The sequence below is a fragment of the Grammomys surdaster genome, unplaced genomic scaffold (genome assembly GCF_004785775.1).
Source record: "Grammomys surdaster isolate TR1022 unplaced genomic scaffold, NIH_TR_1.0 126066, whole genome shotgun sequence".
NCBI lineage: Eukaryota > Metazoa > Chordata > Mammalia > Rodentia > Muridae > Grammomys > Grammomys surdaster.
Genome location: NW_021620876.1, coordinates 2,420,364 through 2,440,357, shown reverse-complemented (window position 1 = coordinate 2,440,357; position 19,994 = coordinate 2,420,364). Strand labels below are relative to the sequence as shown.

Here is a 19,994-nt window from a genome sequence, read left to right as displayed (position 1 = left end):
TCTGTCCATCCATGCATGAGCAAGGCTTACATTGTACCAGCAGACAGAATAAGTGAAGGCATAGATTACAGTGCAGATGGGGAAAGCTGAATGGCAGCAACTAGGAGTGGTTAACCTAGGCAGATAGGTGTAACGTCCACGTAGGCAGGAGGGAAGTGAGACATATACAGAGAACTTTTACATGAATGGGTACATCTCATTTTGGGTTGTCAAGATGTAGTTTAAGATTATATTATGCAATGTTTAAGCCATATCCTGAAAGTTTTATATTATAGATCAGTCTCCTAGCAATGGAGTAGGTAAGTTATATAGGAAGCCCGTTTCCTTCGTTTACGTTAAGAATCATCTTAAGTACATGCTGTGATGATAATGGTGTTGCCCTGCCATCTTTGCTCATATAAGGCTTATTTTTCAAAATATATTACTGTCACTGTAAAACATAACAGAGTTAAACTTCTCAAAATTCCACTATAACCAGTCCTAAGTTCTTGGCCAATTTTATATGCTAACTTTATTTTACCTAATTAGCAAAAAGTGCTGTATTATTTTGTACTTACTATGTAATATTTTGCCTTCTTTTATGTATACTTTATTCTTTTGTTAGGAAGGTTGCTGAATTAAGATGGAACGAACCTAAAGACATTCAGATGCGTTTTAGACTAGTGATGTAGCTGGTGTAAGAAACCTGATAATGTTTCCAGAAGAAGAGCAAGCAAGGCTGTCATAGTACTGTCTTTAAAATGAGAGACCCTATTGGTGTGCTCTTCCCTGGGGAAGACTACCTCTCCCACTCCCAGCTTTAGTCACTTGTCTTCAGGTCTTTGTTTAGAATTGAGGCCTCTACTTTAGCATGAACATCGGTGTCCTCCCTGGTCACCTCATTTTTAGCTGGTCATGTTATTGAGACTTTACAGGGATAGCTTCTCATGTTACTAGGAGACACAAGCTCCCAACAAAGTCTCAGATCCTCTGGCTCTTATGGTCTTTCTTACTTCAATTCCTCATTGTTCCCTAAGTCTTAGTCATGGGAATGTTTTAGGGATGTATCCATTAGGACGTGTCCAGTGACAAAGAGAGTATGCATCAACATCTTCAAATATTGTTAAATCCAAGAGTTGGTTTTGTAGTGCTATAGTTTCTGATCCCCACGTTAATCATCTGAGTACTGAGGAGTATCCCTAAACAGGTTGCATTTCCATGTTTTAATGCTGTCATGTCACAACAAGAAAGGTGCTTTTAGTGATTTCCAAGGTTTTTAAAGACTTCTCTTTAGAAGTCTCAAAACCCTTGGGTCAATGGTGGAATTTTCAGCCTGATTCAAAATCTGAATTTCTTTTCTGGTTAAAAGGAAAAGAGTAATCATGTTAACCAAGTCTTTTAGTTATCAGTCACAGCCTTAAAGTGTCCTTCATTGAAAAACATAATGTGCACTTATTTCTTTGTGAAAGCTCTTTTGTTTACGCGCCAGCTCTCATTGTAGGGTGCAGCTCAGATTTTTCTAGAACTCTAACCTTGTGGTAAGCTTCATTTTTCCTCTTAATTCATTGTTTTTAGAGTGGCTATTTTTCTTTCCCTGGCTTTGCAGTTCCTTGCACATAGCAAGCACTCAATAAATATTTATTGAATAGAATTGAATTTGACCTGCTTAGAAGTCATAGTCCCCGGGTAGGATTATTCATTTTAGGCAGGAGTGGCCATAAATCACAGAGTTTAGTAGTAATCCAGCTGATGAACTGCACACTTGAAGGCATACAGTAGCTCAGCTCCGTCATTTCTACTTTGTCCTGTGCAAACTTGGAACACAGGGTAGCTTGCAGAGTCCTGGTACACCAACTCCTTCCAGCCTCTTTTAGGTCTTCTGTACTGTATACCTATGGCCTTCCTGTGCACTCACCCTTTAGCACAACCACATGATCCCTTTCCTTTACCCTGGTGTCTCTTAAGCCTTCTAATTAAGATTTAACTGCAATATTCCTTTCTGCAAATTTAGGCATGCTTTTCTTGATGCCCTTGAGAATGTGACTTAGCTGTTGCTTTTCTCCTCTAGATCTTTGCTAGGTCCTTTGTCACAGTTCTAAGTTCTATGATTCTTTCTTACGCCCCCAGACTTTCCCACTATAAGACTCTATGAGGACAGGCCTGTGAGTTGCTCCTTTGTCTTCCTTCTGCCTGAAACAATGCCTGGCATGTATACCTACTTCTCTTGAATTAACAAATGGGCCGTGGAGTTCATGTAAATTTGCAAATGGAATAAAATAAAAATGGAAATGAGTTTAGAAGGGCATCATTAATTTATATGTGTAATTCTAATTAAATTGTAATATAGCCAGAAGAAGAGGAACCCGAGATTCAGAAGATGCAGGCTCTTGTGTTGGATTAATGGTTTTTTAACTGTCTCTTAATCTTTGTAGTTCTTAGCATTTTTAATCCGGAAATGAATGGATTGGATGAGATCTTTTCTAAGATCCCTTCGAGCAAGAATTACATTGCTCCTAAGTTAATTATATAGAACGAGGTCTCGTTTGCCAGACTCCTTAAGGCAGGGAGTATGTTGTACTCATCCGTAATTTCCTGGCACGTAGCTCAGTACCTGGTGTATGGGAGTTATTCAGAGAGTTTTTGTCCTTTAATCAAGCAGTGTGTTTCCACATGAAATTATAATTGGAAAAAAAAGCAAGTGACTAAAATGTCATGTAAGGACGAGTGAATTGGATATCCACAATACTGAAAAGTATCTACCAAAGAACAATTATAATGTCTCACACATATGTGATGTTTTTCATTAAGTAGTTAACAAATTAACCAATGGAACGAATGAATCTGAAGCTGCCCTCTTTACAAGTTAATAATTTATTAGTCTGTGATGTTTTACAAGGACATGTTGCTAAAATTCATCTGTGTTCACCATAAGAGGTTAGTAGTGTTCTTGAAATTCACCTGTCTGGTAGCTTTTGGTTTTTAAGAATTGAAATACTGGAGCCAGTAAGATGGTTCAGTGATAGAAGACACTTGTAGCCAAGCCTGTGACCTAAATTTTATTCTTTAACCCACATGGTAGAAAGAGAGAAGTGGCTCAATCAAGTTGTCCTCTCTCTTCCACTCAGATGCCTTCACACACACACATACAGACAAAGACAGACACACACATACACACACACACACACACACACACACACACCCTCTTTGTTATCTCTCTCAGCTCTGTCAGCCCTTTTACCTTACAAAGACCTGGTATTACTTAATAAGGGAGATTCCATCTGACCTTTGCCAAAAAATAATCTCTTGAGGATTAAGGTAGTCTTCTTATATTTAAGTGAAACCCTTACCCCTCATTTGTTAATTATATACCTATAGAACTCAATTATGAAAATTAAGCAAATTACACAGTCAAACCATTTATAAAAAGTGTGTGTGGGGGGATTTTGGGGGTGGTTCTGTCATTTAAGGCTAGGGTCACAATTTAAAAGACAAACGTGTGTGTTTACGTGTTTATAGACTGATTTTGTTTTCAGTCAACGAACCCTGTTTATTAGTGTGTGCAGTGTGCTGAGAACCTTGTCTTAGGAACTGTGTACACAGAGGGAGAAAAGAGGGAGAAAAGAGTTCTTTGGGATAATTGACTTTGTTCACGGTCAGTGCCTGACAGTTTAGGCCAGAGCAGTTTGTTTCTTTGCTTTTATAAAAAATATATGTTGGTATCATCACCTAAGCAAATGTGATAGTCTGAGGGCTGTTTATTTCATTGATTGCTGACAAATTTATTTTGCGTTCCTGCTTGCTGAAATGATGACAGTTTACCCATTTTGAGTTTGTGATAGCACTTTTATGGTTATCTAGTGGCGGGTGTTGAAACCAGAAACCATTGTCTCTGGAGGGTCTCTACTGAAACAGATGGCTATAAGCTAATGTAAACAGGCAGCTTTTGTGGAAATCTACAAGCCTGAGTAGTCATAGACCTTGTAAATAGGTAGCCTTGCCAGACAATATCAACTTAGATAAGCTCAAGTGAGTCATAGGCAGAGTCATAGTGACTTGTCCCCTGAACCTTCATCCAGCCGGTACCCGGTTCTGAAGATATCTGTATTCCCCCTGAACACCCACACTCCAGTGTCATTCCCTTCCCCACATCCTACCTTTCTGTGTTTATAACCCCTGTGTGAATGAATTACGATTTGAGAAAAAATAAATTATAAAAAAAGAAGAGAATTTTCTTTAGTGTTAAACAAACAAATAACAAAACCCAACAGATTAACCATTTGAGAAGCTCCCAAGACTGCACATGTTGATAAACATGTCTGCACTACTGTCTGACGAGCTGCCTCTTGCTTGCATGCTCTTCCATTGCCTGCATGCACTTCCTCTCTGACTTCCTTGATCCTAAATTATTTAGATAGCATATTGAAGTATTCTTTCCCACCCTGCAGCAACATACAGTGCTATGATCCTCTTGTGTACCTGAAGCCATTTTTTTAAATTCTTTTCATTAAAAAGTGTGTATCTTTAAGCTTTATTGCACAGTATGATATACCTCTGTAGAGAAGGAGGTACCATAGTCAAAGGAGTAAACATGTCTGCCTTGTTTTCTGGTAAAAGTGGCTGCAGTCTTTTTCCCTAGGGACTACATTGTGCAAGGTGACACTGCTAACTGTAGTTCCCGTGCTTCGTGTACAGCGTCTAGACTTGTGCATCCTCCTTCCGGTCACTTTGTGCCCTTGGACCTCCATCCCCCACTGTCCGTTCTTCTGCCTTTGAGAGCTATTATTCAACTTTGTATCTACGTATTTCACTTCTTCATTTTTAGAGTCTGTATATAAATAAGATCACACAGCATTCCCCCCCCCCCCCCGCCTTCTTTCAGACTGCCGACCCTGATTTGTCTATTTATGGAACTGACTGCATGCTTTGCATATAAAGTCTCTAAACCCATACTGAATGTCTCTCTAACTCGGCCTCCTGTTAGGCAGGTTCCAGAAATGTCCCTTGGCCACTCAGTTGCCACTCGAAAGGAGGATCATGATGATGGGAAGGAAGATGCAGGGTCGGTTATTTATTGTGTTTGAAATATTTGCTCTGAGCCCTTTTATAAACAAGCAAAACAATACATGTGCAAAACCTAGAGGAAAAGCACATAAAAGGAGGGACCGGGGCCTTATGTGGCACTGACATGATAGAAGCTCCTGCCAGTGGCCATGCCACCTGTCACGAGTGCTGCATTCCAACCTTATGAATGCAGTATGCAGTTCCAAAAGCTCTTTGTAAAATGAGTGAATTGGTGGGTTCCCAGGACCCTAGTCATAGGGACAGAATGAATGGTCTTTACTAATGGCTAAGTTATATTAACATGTAAAGGTGAAGGCAGTGTAGATTTGAATTACCACTTCTTCCTTTTCTTCTTCTTTCTTTTTTTTTCCTGGCAGAAAGTATTTTCAGTTCTTCAGGTAGCCCTTCCCCTTTAATGCTCTAATGAATGTGTGCATGTCACATGTTTATAGGCCTGGTTGACACTGTGAGGGAGAGAGGCTTGTTCAGACCTGACACGTGTTTAACTACTTAGTAACTCAGTTGTTAAGGTTCAGAAACAATGCTTTCAAATATTAATTAAAATATGTGAAATAGCTTTAGCCATGAACTTAATACAGTAAAATAGCATCTTAAAACTAAATATTCATTGGTTGCTTTCATTAAAAACAAGATTGGATGTTGTGAGGCGATTAGTGACTACTACACTGGAGTTCCATTAGACTGTATGCTCTAGGACAGTATAAAAAAGATAATCAGAATGATCAGAGGTGAAAATGAGGGTGGGATATATGCAAAGTGTTCCTGGGATAAGAGAGAGGGATTGGGTGTTGTAAGGGAACAGTATTTATCGGTGCTTTCGAAGCAGATTCAATAATTCAGATCACAGATTGCATTGTGGAAAAGAAAGGGGACATAGCTCTATTCATTTGTAACTTTCCTATGACAGAGAATATTATAGCTTCCATAAAGTATTTTTTCTTTGTTTTTAGGTAAGACTGTGCCAAAATCCCAAACTTCAGTTGAAAAACAGCCCACCATATATACTTGATATTTTACCTGATACATATCAGCACTTGCGACTTATATTGAGTAAATATGACGACAACCAGAAGTTGGCTCAACTCAGCGAGAATGAGTACTTTAAAATCTACATCGATAGTCTCATGAAGAAGTCAAAGCGAGCGATCCGGCTCTTTAAAGAAGGCAAGGAGAGGATGTACGAAGAGCAGTCGCAGGACAGGTGAGCACACTTGGGGTGTGTACTGTTCGTTGTCTCACCTTCTTCCTGTTGCTTTGTGTCACAGGGTTAACAGAAGTGCCGTGCATGTGTTCTGGGAACTTTGCCATCTTCTTGCCCGTTTCCTTTTCACAGTATTTAAGTTTGGCAAAAATGCAGGTGGAACATCGAACCTCAGCCAGTGGTCTTGCTTTTTTCTCATGCCTCCTTTTTAGAGCACTCTCTCTGTGTTTCACAGAAGGACTGCTCCTGGTAGTTCATCCTGCTTCCTGCCAAGCAAGCAGTCTTCTCCAGTCTACATCTTTTATATGAATTTTCGTGAAGACATGCAAATAAGCAGCTCTTCTCCCTAGATAGGCCACTGACCACAGAGAAACAGTTCCATCCTAGTCCAGCTTGGTAAACCAGCGTGATTATTGGGGTTACATAGCGAGGTTGGGTGACTGTGCTCCTGAGAGCATCACTGCAAAGTACCATCAGCATGGGTGATGGCACTGAAGTCCTGTTACTAGGATCTTATCTTCAGCTAACCTTCTTCTTCCTATATCACCCCCCAACCTCTCCTCAAATACCAAGAGCCATGGGTCTCAGAAACAGTGGCAGCTGGACTATCAGAGGCAGCCAAGGGTCTGATGAACGCTCTACCTCATAGTATGGGAAACTGTCATGAAGCTCCATTCCTATGGGTGACGCTATCACAATATGGTTTTGTCTTATTTTCTTGCCATCTGTGTGTGGTCAACACTTTCTGTAGATGATGATACCAGTATCAGCTCTGGGATGGATATGGTCATGCTGATCAGCATTGGGAACGGAGCTTCAGCACAGTGCCATCTTTGCTGTAGTGTGGCATATACTACCATTGACGAATCAGTATTGGTCGGATTGTATTAAGGTTCACTACTTTTATTGTTCTGTAAACATACACTTGCCACGTGTTTGCACATAGCCTATAAAAACTCCCTGTGTTGGGCTGGATGAGTGGCTCAGTTGTTAAAATGACAAGAAATGCTCTACGTTCAACGTACACAGTGTGCAGTAAGTAACTGTTCAGACTGGTTTCTTGCTGGTCTTTATATAGCCTGACAGCCTCCCTTTTTATTTCATGGATTATGACATTGTATGTTTATATCACAGTTTGTTTCTATACCCTCTTTTATGTCGAAGGGTACCTTGACGGCCTAAACCTTTTGGCAACTGTGTTGGAGCTAGTAGGAACATTCAAGCCATCTGGGTAAATACTTAGCATGGTTGTTAGATTTTATGACTTGCTTGTGTTGAACTTTGTAAATTCTAGCTTGACATAGTGACAGTGTTGTTTTCTTTTCTGACCAATAATGAATGAGATTTCTTGATGCATATCTGCTTCAGCATCTGGTGTTGGAGATAGAGATTCACTTTGAATCTCTTTGTGAAGTAGGTAGGAGTAGATACTCCTTCAGCATACGTACTTTGGCCATTAAGTGAGAAACTGGCCAGGGAAGACTGATAGGACATTAAGTTTTAGTCCTTACTTTATAGTCAAGAAGTGTTCTCGATTTCTGTCTCCATTCTTCTTTCTCTTTCTGTCTCTGCTCTGCCCCTTTCACCCACCCCTCAAGACAAGGTCTCATGTAGCACAGTATGGCCCTAACCTTCCTTTTACATTTTTTCTTTTTAAAATTTTTATTTTATGTGAGTGGATGTTTTTCCTGCCCATCTGTATGAAAGTATCAGATTCCCTGGAACTGTAGTTACACAGTTGTGGCCTGCCATGTGGGTGCTGGCAATTGGATCTGGGTCATCTGGAAGAGCAGCCAGTGCTCTTAACTATAGAGCCATCTCTCCAGCCTTGGCCTCAGACTTTCTATGCAGTCATGGCTTGCCTTGAACTCTTGATGCTCCTGAGTCTACCTGCTGATATTACTGGGATATCACTCTGTCTGTGCATGGCTCTAGTCCTTGTGAGCTCTAACGGGATGAATTCAAGCACACAAAGTGCAGTAAAAAAGAGACAGAGTTTATTACAGGTATAATAATCTCCAGGAATGAGTGTGGTCAGTAGCCAAAGTGATAACCATGTTAACCTCCATTCTTAGGCTTTATACTAGTTCTCAGTGTTTCTAGACCAGATGCCCTTTCTGAGGGGGGAGGGTTTCCTCTTCAGAAGATTGATAGCCCCACTAAAGGGTGAAGGCAATCCCTTGTCCCTTATTTATGAGAAATTCCCTAACTAGATAGTAATCAGTAAGATTTTGGTGGCTGTTTAGAATGTGGTGTCTCCACTTGAAGCCAGAGATAGGATTCAGATCACATTCTTTTGGCCAGTTAAGTCCTCCAACTGCAGTTCCTGTTTATCAAGCTGCTGATTATGAGATAGGAGTCTCTCCTCAGTAACCTTCAGACCTGCCAGTATCTAAATATTTACTTAAACCAGGATGCTGAGCTTCTGTAGCCAGGATTCTTTGTGTAAGAGTCCACTAATGTCTGGTGTCTGGCTCTTTAGGTTTTGGAGTTAAATATCTGTCTTCAGCTAGATAATGGAACTTATGGTTCCCCCTTTTCTGAGCTCCTTTAAATTTATCTAGACTATTCACCGATAGTAGAAGTATTTCCAGCTGGAAAACCAGTATGAATTAAGAAACGTAATGTCTTATCATTGGCTAAATTAATTTACCTCTCAGTATTTGAGTTAGGAAAATCTCTAAGAGATATGCTATCTTTCATATCAGAAAACATAACCTCACTTGGTTTGAGATGGTTTAGGGTTGTGTAATGGAAAATTTAGTTATCTAGGTATGTAGGCTCCTAAATTGTTTGTAAGATCTGGCCAAATAAATACACAGAGCATGCAGAACCATCAAATTCAAGCACAGCCAAGGCCTCTGCCAAAGGTAAAATGACATAAATGTTGATCTCAAATGTTTTCCAGCTCATTCACCGTCCTAATGTACCCATGGAGTACAGCAGTTCCGTGACTCCGCATCCTTCACTTAAGTTTCTTGGAAGACAGTTTATATTTCTTGAGGGTAGTAAATTTTCTGGCTGCCTTTCAGTTGTAAAGCTCAAAGCCTCCCCAGGCCCTCAAACTCAGTGAGAGTTTGAATTGCCACAAGATTCTAGCACCAAGGTAGATGGAGAGAGACCATGAGGGTGGGGAGTGGGGGTGGGATTGTTCTTACAGGCTTTACAAGATGGATCAAGATTTTAAATTTCAGATGTTGATGTAAATGTTTTCACATAGTATTTGTACTACTTACAAAAAACAAACAAAACAAAAACAAAGCCCCAAAAAACTAAATTGCTTTTACAAATGTCACTGTAATTCCTATTTAGATAAAGCCTCGAAGTTCTTGGTATTCCAGCTAAGTACTTTATGACATCAGGATGCCAGCAAAGTGTGTAATTCGCAGGTCAAGCACTTGGAGTAGAATTTGTGTTTTAGCCGGACTAAGATTGACGTGGTACACTTGCATCCCACTTTTATGTCTTCCAAAGAAACTTGAAGCATTTTCCAGTTCAGTAGATATTTTATAATTACCACTACACCAACTGTTTTGCATTCAAATCTATGTTTGTCCAAAAAAAAATAATCACCGGACACATACAACAATTTGTTAAGTATGTAGAGCTCCACAGACATTGGTAGGTCAGACAATGAAAGGTCACATAAGACTGGCCATAACTAGTCAACTGTGTGAACTGCATATGTGGCCCTGGTTTAAGTATCCAGGTAAATTTAATTATTCTGTCTTAAAATCAACTGTAAGAGGAAATACAGTTGTTTAGATGCTGGGATAGCATATTTCTTTATTGAATTTTACTCTCGTCCAAGACCTTTTATTTTTTTTTTTAAATAGTCTGTAGCCAACCTTTGAAAGTACACATTCTTCTGAGCTAAGTAATTTTCTAAGGATTCGTTAGAGTGTACCATTGGCATATGCACCGAGGACATCGACTCCTGATCTCTGTCTCTCTGGCACTCATATACTTGTGCACACTCACTGCTGAGCATCCGTGGGAGTCTCAATGCAGACTGATGTGAGGTATATTATTGCACATGGAGCTCTGCAGCAGTTTGCCTTGTAGAACCTTACGGAAAATTCTAAGACTGTTCATGTGGAAGTTTGGCTCCTGACCATACTGTTGAGTAAAATGACCACTGATCATGTCAGACATACTGGATATTGGGAATCTTAGAAAGCCTTTGGACTGTCCTGTTTGATTCTGAAGTGACTCACTGGGCACAGTAATACTATTAGGTTGACACAGAAGAACAGCAGTAGAAAAGGCCATTTTGAATTCAGCCACTTACACCAGCACTGCTTCAAGTGATTCTCTACTGAATAAAGTTGTGTTGGATGAGAGCCTGTGTCAGGATCATCAATGTCCATGTGTCTGCTGTGTCAATAATAGACTTAATGGGCTTCTTTCTGCCTTTATTTTAAAATTAAATATAAATTAAGAGAAAACCTTGGGCATTAGTTCTGAAAGCAGAGCTGTATTAGTTCTGAAAGCAGAGTTTGCTGCTAAAGAAGATGTGGCCTAAATTGTTAATTTCCTGCTAATATGATCTACAATTCAGTGTAAAATATGTACAACAAATCAATGTAGAATAAGCCAACGGCTTTCAGTGTATTTCTTTGTTAGTACTATGGTAGGAGTGAGTGAGGTAGAGCTTCTAGCTAGGTAAGTGTCTCTGCTGCCCAGAGAGACATCTAAGACACAGTGAAACTGTTTCCTTCATAATGGCAGATAATGGTTTCTGACAGAAGAAAGGCACGTGCCGCCCACAGGGTGGGGGGTGGGGCTAGATTGGTCCAGTCACCCTCCTTTATGTCTCTTCCCACGTGTTAGAGAAGCAATTGAACCTCACCTGGCTTGAGTTGATGTGTCTTCATTGGGTGTTTAACTCGTTCTGAGCGAGTTAATGTGTTTTTGGGAAGAGTTGTGCAGTGATGTGTGACGTAAGAGTTCCTGTCAGTGCGCTTGGTGGGCAGCAGGAACTGGTAGAGAGGTCTCCTTGGGGCATGGGAGAAGGAGACATTGGCTCCTGTTGGTTTTGGGGATGCAAGAGGCCTAAGGGTTATTCCTGCTGACCACCTGACCACCGGATAACCTTTTCTTCTGTGAGTTTACTGGCAGTTTCGTCTTCAGTTGTTTGTTTTCATAGTAAACTTTATCTTCCATCAGTAAAGTCAGCATCAGTGAGCTGCTGCCCAAAGCCTGGTGTCCAACAGCCATGTAGGGAAGGTCCAAGATGAGTAGTTATGCCTGTGAGCTGGGTTCCTATAATCGGTCCCTCTTCTCCCGAGAGCTTCACCACTGAAACAAAACCCATAGTTAATTTAGGAGACCAAAAATAGCTCTGCCTTTGAATGACTGTCTGTGGAGGAAATAAAGGCTTTAAAAGTGCACACAGAGACAACATAGATGTTGTCTTCCTAACATAATTTCAAAGTTTCTCTTTCATTCTTTGTACACTAGTGTTGGAGAAGACAAATCCATTCTTGGAGAAAATGGAACAAGTGCTCCTATAGGAGAGGGCAGTATTATGTTCTTTCACAGAATAATGCTTATGCTTATTAAGCTTTAATGGGAAGGTATTTCAGCATAGAGAAGCTACTCCTTTGAGAGGCTAACCTTTATTTGAACTGCAGAAACATTAGGCAGATTTCTCCTTGTCCACTGACTAAGCTGAGCAAAGAAAAACCTGCTATCTGCTGTGTTAATGAGCTGCCCGTCCGCTTGAAGACCGTTAACACTGCCCCTGCTCCTAACCCCAGGCTGGGGTATCCAAGATAGCTATCCAGAATGTTTTGGAGCTGATCTTTTAAAAGAGACATAGTTAAGCAAAAAGTTGATTTGGGAAAAAAAATGATAGCAGAAAAAACAAAGCAACCCCTTTAGTCCCCCAAACAATAATAATAACAATAAAGAGTATCTGTAACAAACAATGCTACAAACAAACCTACTTACTTTACTTACACGACTGTATGAGTTACTCTTCACTGTTTTAAGCAGAGTAATGTGATGTGTATTATGTTTAAATTCAGGTCAGGCGTAGTGACCACACCTGTAATTGTAGCACTGCAGTGACTGAGGCAGGGGAGTAAATTTACTGGAGTCTAATGTCATCTGTTTTGTTAAATATCTATTATTTAACAGTACATGAAAGGGAATAGTTTTATTTATTTAAATAGACTATATTTTCTACTTTCTAATAGTGGAAAATTATAGCCTTTTTGAATGAACAAGGAACAGAGATATAAATTACAAGCAAAAAAAAAAACGGTTTCTAAGTAAAATAGACTACAAATTTTTTTGAACAGTATTATTTTAATATATCCACTGACTTTAAATTTTGGATACTTCTCTGCATTCTAGTCATTTTGTCTTTTTAAATACAAAACTAAATAATTAAAACAATATTTCTACACAGAAATGTCTGCCTGCTAGGACATGGAATTTTATTTTTTAAGAAACGTAAACATATTTCTAGGGTTGATTCACTATAAATGAGTGAAGTAAATTTTTTAATCGTTCCCAATAAGAATATTTTCATGCATCTGAAAAATTCTGAATAGACTTTTAACCCTTGGAAATGAAAGGAATAATTTCTTTAACACATCATTAACATAGAGGTCACAAGAAAGTTATTTGGACAAGTGTTTTCAGAGTTAAACAAAGAGAGACTGTTAGGGTGGGCAAGAAAGCCTGGAAACTCTTGACTGTTAAAGAATTTATGGCCCAGTGTGTTTGGCTAACTGCACCCCTGTTGCTTTGTTTACTAGATACAAAGTACTTTTTTTCATAGTTGATTTCTGATCAAATGAAAAGTGAAACTATCCATTTTGTAGCAAGTTCTTCATTGGTGTCCCTTTTTCAAAATAAAAAATGAAATATTTGCATGCAACTCACATATCTGTTACTTAGTTGTTTTATTTGATTTCAGCTCCAACCTACTATCACCCAGCCATTAACTCCTGGTTCCGTGTGTGTGTGTGTGTGTGTGTGTGTGTGTGTGTGTGTGCGTGTGTGTATTATTTTTATTTTATTTAAGTATTTAGTATTTTTCAAGTCAAGATTACATTTATGCACATATATTATCTGGATTTTTAAATCGGAGTATTGTTCCTACAGATTTCAGTTTATTAAATGTTTTATCAATTCCTGAGATAACCATTATGCAATAAGACAATAAACAAACACACAAGAATCCAGAGAACTTGGCTTATGGTTGAGTACCTTTTATGTTTTTCAGTTTTAAGGCAGCTTATTAAAATTGATGTTTTCCTGCCTGTAAATATCTGGAGATGCTCAAATTTGATAATTAAAATCCAGAAGCACTTAAGAAAGAAAGGTTGTTTTTAGTTTCATAATAACAGCACTCCCACAAAGAAGATTGATGAATGATGACTTTCAAGTGGCAGATTTGTTATTTAGTTAGAGAAAGCTCCTTTGGCAATTCCTTACAAAGCTAATTTCAAGTCTGTTTATAAAGCAGGCAAGCCTCTGCAGTGACAATACTATAGCCCTGAAGTGCTTGCATCTCTACCCTGAGAAGACTCTAGCGTTTCAGTGGTTTAACAATGAAGTAGAGTTTCCAGGAATTCAAAGGGATTGGCATTTAGCACTAATTGGGGGAGGGTGTAGATAGAACAGAGCTCAGGGCTAGCTGTTGTTCAGTAAAACATCCTTCAGTTTTCTGAATCCATGTTCAATATATTCAGTCCCCCTAAGCATCACCATTTGGGCTTGAGTTCTTGTTTCTATACACATGTACATCGATAGCCTATAGATGTGCTTGTTTCAGCAAGGTCCACTGAGGAGGTCCTTACCAAAATCGTTCTTCATTAAGGAAGAACAGTAATACAAACAGAAGTTCACACTGTTGGTTGGAACAGTGGAGGAGCAGATTAAATGGAACAGTGGCTCAGAGGTCTTACTGAGCTGTGTTGTCCAAAACACCTGATCCTGGTAGTACTGCAGCACGCACACAGGCTGCCACAAGTGTGTAATAGCATTCATTTCTTTGAACTGGTAGAACGAAGTGCAACCACTTGCATGGCTCAGGCAAGAGAATTTGTTTCTCTCCCAGTTCTGGAAGCTGAAATTGAAAGAAAAGTGTCATGCCTGGCCTTGCTCTGGGTACCTCTCTCTACAGGAGACATGCTGCCATGTCTCTTGCAGATTCTGCTAGCTTTAGTCTTCCTTGGCATGTTGAAGCAGTTCTTCAGAATGAGCCAACACCAACACATGGTGTCTCCTCCCTCTCCCCCGCCCCACTATTCCTTAGCTTATTCTCTCTCTGTCCAACCAAATCTTTTTCTCAGGTCGTCAGTGATCTGTTTTAATGACCCATCTTAAGTTGGCTACATCTGCAAAGATACTGTTTCCAAGTAAAGTCATGGTCACCAGTAAGGGTGAGCCGAGAATTTCACATACCTCTTTAGAAGATACAGTTCAACTCTTAATAGTGATCAGATATGGAAGTGTAAATTTGTACTATGCAGGAGCAGACAGTTGAAACTCCTTAGAGTGTCATCCAAGTGTGAGAAGCTTACTGGATAGGATATGCCAAGCAAAATTATTCAAAACTCTCTGTGGAAAGGCTTGTGAGCCCAGATTAGTTTTGTCATTTTTAGAATCAGGAATGTGTTAGGATTAATGCTGCACCGATTGGTTTTGATTAATATGCGTATGTTGAAAATTGTGATGAAATCAACATTGATCGGTTTCACACATGGACAGATACATTTTTGTTTTAATGTTTAAACACCGTTCTCTACTTTTAAAAGTTTTAGAAATATAAGCATTTAATTACAATTTATAATATTAACAACTGTGCTTACTCTTGGTTAAGAATCCCTGTTTTTGATTGCACTATACATGCTGTCAGGCTAATTAAAATACACATGACTTACATCATTCAATCTCTATGCAAAGTTCTTTGCTTTGCAGATAAAATGAAGTAGGAAGTGTTTGTCATGTGGCTGGCAGACAGTTACAGGTCCACTTCCTGTCTTCAACATTAAAACCCAAAGCCGTGCACTGTGTACAAAGTCTAGTTATAGGGAGTTGATTGAGAGATGTTCAATGAGAGTTGTTGACTGTTTCTAAGAGCGGCTTGAGTCAGGGCTGCACTGACCATGTAGAGCTCCTAGTAAATATGTTAGACCTGGTTTCTCGGAAATAGTCAGCTTTGCCTTTGGTGTAGGAAGGAAATGTGTGTAAATTAATTGGCCAGACTATGGTCTGCTAAACTCTATTTGCAATAATGTGCCAGGTTGATTTCTGCCTGTGGGTTGTAGTTGGCCAGCTGCTGGTTTAAAGAACTGAGCTAGGTGTTGAACATGAATCTATTAAAAGCGTAAACAGAGACAAGTATATTTCTCACCTCATTGTGAAAATATGTGGCAAATAATGATACCCAAATGACAATTGTCTATGTAATTAGAAGTCTATGCTTTCTGGCTCTGTAATCTTTATCCTTGGAAACTGGGCTTTCCCTTTCTGTTCCCCTCCTGGGTGGAGATTTTTTTGATTTAGTTGCATTCCTTCCCCCTGCTCCCTGAGGCTACAGAAGAGAGGGGGAAGGAGGAAGAGGACAACATAGAAGCAGCACAATTATCTGTCTTTCTTTCCTCTTCTTTTTTAAGCTGTGTCTTAAAAACAAAACAAAACAAAGCATGTCCTTATGTCAACCAGTTTCAAGGGTTTTGGTCTACTGAAAAATTTAAATTTCAGCCTCCATTGTAGAGGAAGACAGAGGAGAACAGGGATTGAGAGAATGAGCTGCTAGCTGATGGAGTCCGTTAGAACAGATAAGCAGGTATGTACACACACTAGAGGGCTAGCTTCTGGTGTGGTTTAGCCTGGAGGCCTCATTCTTTAAAAACATCGCCAAGGACTACGAAGTTTACTTTCATCTGCTTCATTTTCATGTCTAAGCAGAAGGTAGGAGAATCTTTGGTCAGGAAGAAAGGACTGACTCTTAGTTTCTTAACTCACAGTCTATCAGTTGTGCTGACTCTTTGCTCCAGCTCCTACAGGACAGAGCAGGACCTAAATGTCCTAAAGCTGTATTTTGGAAAATCTCCAATCCTCAAAGGCAGAGTCTTTGATAGTGATAACCTTTGCCCTGGAAGGAGACGTTACTGTACCAGACAGCAAACGTTCCCTCTGCTCCAAGGCAGACATAGTTACATCTTAGGCTTTTTGCTGCACACATGCTTCTGGGATGACCAACTCCGGCTTAAGGCAGTAAGCAACCTATGAAGGATTCTCAGGGAACCTCTCAGAGTACGTTTTCAATGATTTCTCAGGAACCATGATTGTGTGAAGTTTCAGGTTTTGAGTGCTATTTAAAACATTTTATTAGTATTACTGTAAAATATAATATTTCTTTTGTGGCACTATTTGAAATTGTAAGATCAAAATCTTGGATTTGACACTATAACATAAAATGAACTCTGTGTCTGGGTCACATCTCACATGAATTTTGGAAATCTCTCTCAAATGACGTGATGTCCAGATAGACAGTGGAAACTTGTATTCGAGGTTAATCTAAGATCAGTCCCAAGGCCTCGTGTGCCTCAGACAAGTGATTCACTAAACTACACTCGGTCAGGTGCTTGGTTGTGAACTTTTTGTTGACTCTCTAGGTGGAAAAATGTAGACAAAAGAAATGAATGTACGAAGATTGGTTCATTTCGTACTTTGTTACCTAGTATTTAGAAGTGAAAGCAGTTTTATATTCTTTTAATCATTACATAATAAGAACATAAGAACGTGTGTTTCAGCCCAAACAACAGACTTGCTCGGTCAGGAAGATCAATGTTAGTTGTGTTAGACGTGATGTTGCTTATCTTCATTAACAGTTCCTGTACAGCAGAGATCTGCTTCAAGCTGCTTAGATTCCTTTTCTCTCTGGAGGGGCAATATTGGCTGAAGGTCTCAGGGCCTTAGCTATGTGTCTGTGTGTCCTCATGGTATGGTACTTGGTTTGTCTGAGTCCGTAACTGCAGGTGTGAGACTTGTTGATATCAGATGCCTTTTCCAGCCTATCTTTCAGAAGGACTTATTGGAACTATTTGTCCATTTAAGGGCCATGAAAATTGCTTTTTTCTCATCTTCATGAAATTACTGTTAATAATGCTGTCAGCTGGTGAGTCAGAACAATGTATTCTGTTCAACAAGACTATCTCTAGCCACTGTCACAGCCCCAAATAGGTTTATTGAAAACTATTTATCACCTGTTTTGGGGGATATGTTGGACACCTAAACATTTTTATTTTCATTTTTATTTAGTTTGTGTAAGCAAGGATTTATTTCAATGTAAAGAAACAGTAAGATTTACCTGAGGTATGTAGTCCCTCATTCCATTGGTTACTTTAATCCTCTTATGATTTAAACGGTATGTAGTGCTTCCAGAATTTTATCACCTGAGATCTGGACATCTATAGTTACAAGAAGTATGTCTGCTGTTTCTGACCTCTGGCCTGCCTTTAGAGCTCCCTGCTAGTCAAATCACCTCATAAAACTTCCAGGGAACATTGACTTGAATTTGCTCAGATAAGAATAGAATCCTGAATGCATTCAGAGCTGTTTTCAGTTTACTGAGCCCTTGTGTTGGTCACTAGTGGAACAGGGGCCCCAGCCAGGCATGTCAACTAACACTTGCCAAGAAGCCTGCTCCTCAGCAAGCCCATTGAGAAAATTCCATTGCAGAGACGGATTCAGACCTCCTCCTCTCCTCCATACCAGCCAAAAGGTTTACTTCTTATGTCTTTTATTCTGCCCTCTCTTGCTTTCTTTCTCCACCTGTCTGAAGTCTCTTTCCTGCTTCTGGCTGAAGTTTCTACCCTCCCTCGTGCTCCCCTCCAGTGATCCAGTGTTTTCTGATCATTCTGAGCAGTCTGTGTCTTGTTCCTCTGATCCATTCAGCTCTTATCAAGAACTATCACGTGGCGGTCAGGCCTGTGTCATCACCTATTGCTGTCATGCTAAGTACATATTGCTGTCATATTAAGCGCTAATAAGTGCTGGCATTTAAAATGTTCAGAAAAGTTTAATTCAATTTTATCCCCTCCCCTTCAGATCAAAGAGAACATTGATGGATTAAAGGAAAATGGGAACGAGCCCTTGAGAGTAGGTGAGGTTCCAAGGGAACCTTCAGTTAATTTTAAAGGCAAAAGTCACTTCTGTGTATTTCCGCTTGGTATTCAAAACAGTGTTCAGACTTGGCAAATACATATAATAGTTGCCATTTCTCCCAATTTCCATATTATTATTTCGAAATCTTGACTTGTAAAGAGCTTCTATTGCTTGGAAAGAGTTAAAAGGTAAAATTTTACATTGGAAACTAGAGAAAAGTCTCAAGTTGATCATTTAGAGTTTGTGCTAAACAATGCCACCTTTGTGAGATTTGGCAGCTGGTAGGTGTCAGTTATTTTATAATAAAGGCATTGTGGGTAAATAAATTGATACCATTGCTGCTTATTGTTGTGTAGTCACATTTTAGGGCTCCTTCTTAACTGTATGTCTATCTTTAGTAAAGTAACGTTTGTGGAAAAGTTAGAGGTGCTTTTGAGTGGAGTGGCCGTGAGGCTTCACGCTGCACCTCTAGCTCCCATCGTTGAAGGTATCTGCATCTCTGCCTCTGCCTGCGCCTGCAGTGAGCAGTGAGCATCCACAGCTCTCCCACTCACTGGCTGGCTCTCTGAACCCCCGCGAGCTGTTTCACTTCCTTTAAATTCTTATATTAACGTTTCCTTAAAGACTTTTTGTTTCTCTTCTGTGCTGTACTCATGACTCCAAATAGACCAGCTTACAGCAACTGGGGAATCCTCCAAAATGTGCGCTTTCAACATGAATAACCTGGTTTTCTTTGGTCTGTATTATTGACAAAAGTACTTGATCCTACTCATGGCTTGCCGTGGCAGAACATGGTTGGTTTTCCATGCTCTAAATCCCCCTTATAGTAGCAGGCATCATGTTCTGGAAACTATTGCATTGCTGTTGATAGAATTTCTTGAAGGATTTTCAAATTTGAGCATTACGTTAGATGTCAGCTAAGGTTCTCTTGTACCTACTTAGCTTCCGTCTCTTTCCCCTTTATTCCTTTTAAAAGGCATTTTTTGGAGGCTTGGTTCTGGCATTCTTTCTAAATATACTTACCCTCTTCTTTGCTTCTTTATAAGCAAAGCGGCTTTGCGGAACATCTGAGATGTTTTAAATGTGGAAATGGCCTTTTAAAGAAATAGCTGCTGTGTCGTCCCATCACGGAGCTGACTTGTAACACTTGAAAGGCAAACAGAGGCCTGTGTGTTCTCTGTTATTGTTGCACCCCCTCACATAGCTGTCTGCCTTTGTCAGCAGTTTGTTTTGACTCATAATGCCAGGGAGGGGGTGGCTTGGTGTGTTTTTGTCAGTTACGCAGTGTAGGATGTCAGTTATCTCAAAGTTACCATTATGCTTGGCTGCTATCCCTCTATGTAAAGAAAGCCTCAACATTGGTTCCTGTTTCTCAGGCCAGTGTTGGGTTTTGAAACTTGCCCTTAAAATAAATGCCAAACTGTTTTTCTCATCTTGTAACCCTGGAGGGCAGAGGCTGGCTCTCTCGTTTCACTATTGTCTCTGTGACGTGTTTGTGGTATTTCCCCAGACTGGTTTGAGAACCTACATGAACTGCCCTTTTCAAGTTCCTGTGCAAGCTCTTCTACAGTTGGAGATGATTCTGTGTATTCCAGAA

General features: G+C 39.8%; 1 protein-coding gene across 2 annotated transcripts in view; it reads left to right on the top strand.

The window, feature by feature from the left end:
* Cblb (Cbl proto-oncogene B) overlaps positions 1-19,994 on the top strand; it is a 167,880-nt gene that overhangs the window by 7,595 nt on the left and 140,291 nt on the right. For both annotated transcript variants that reach the window (XM_028755607.1, XM_028755606.1), the window contains exon 3: positions 6,012-6,262. In XM_028755607.1, the coding sequence (XP_028611440.1) occupies positions 6,012-6,262 (251 nt within the window). The remainder of the gene's footprint in view (positions 1-6,011; positions 6,263-19,994) is intronic.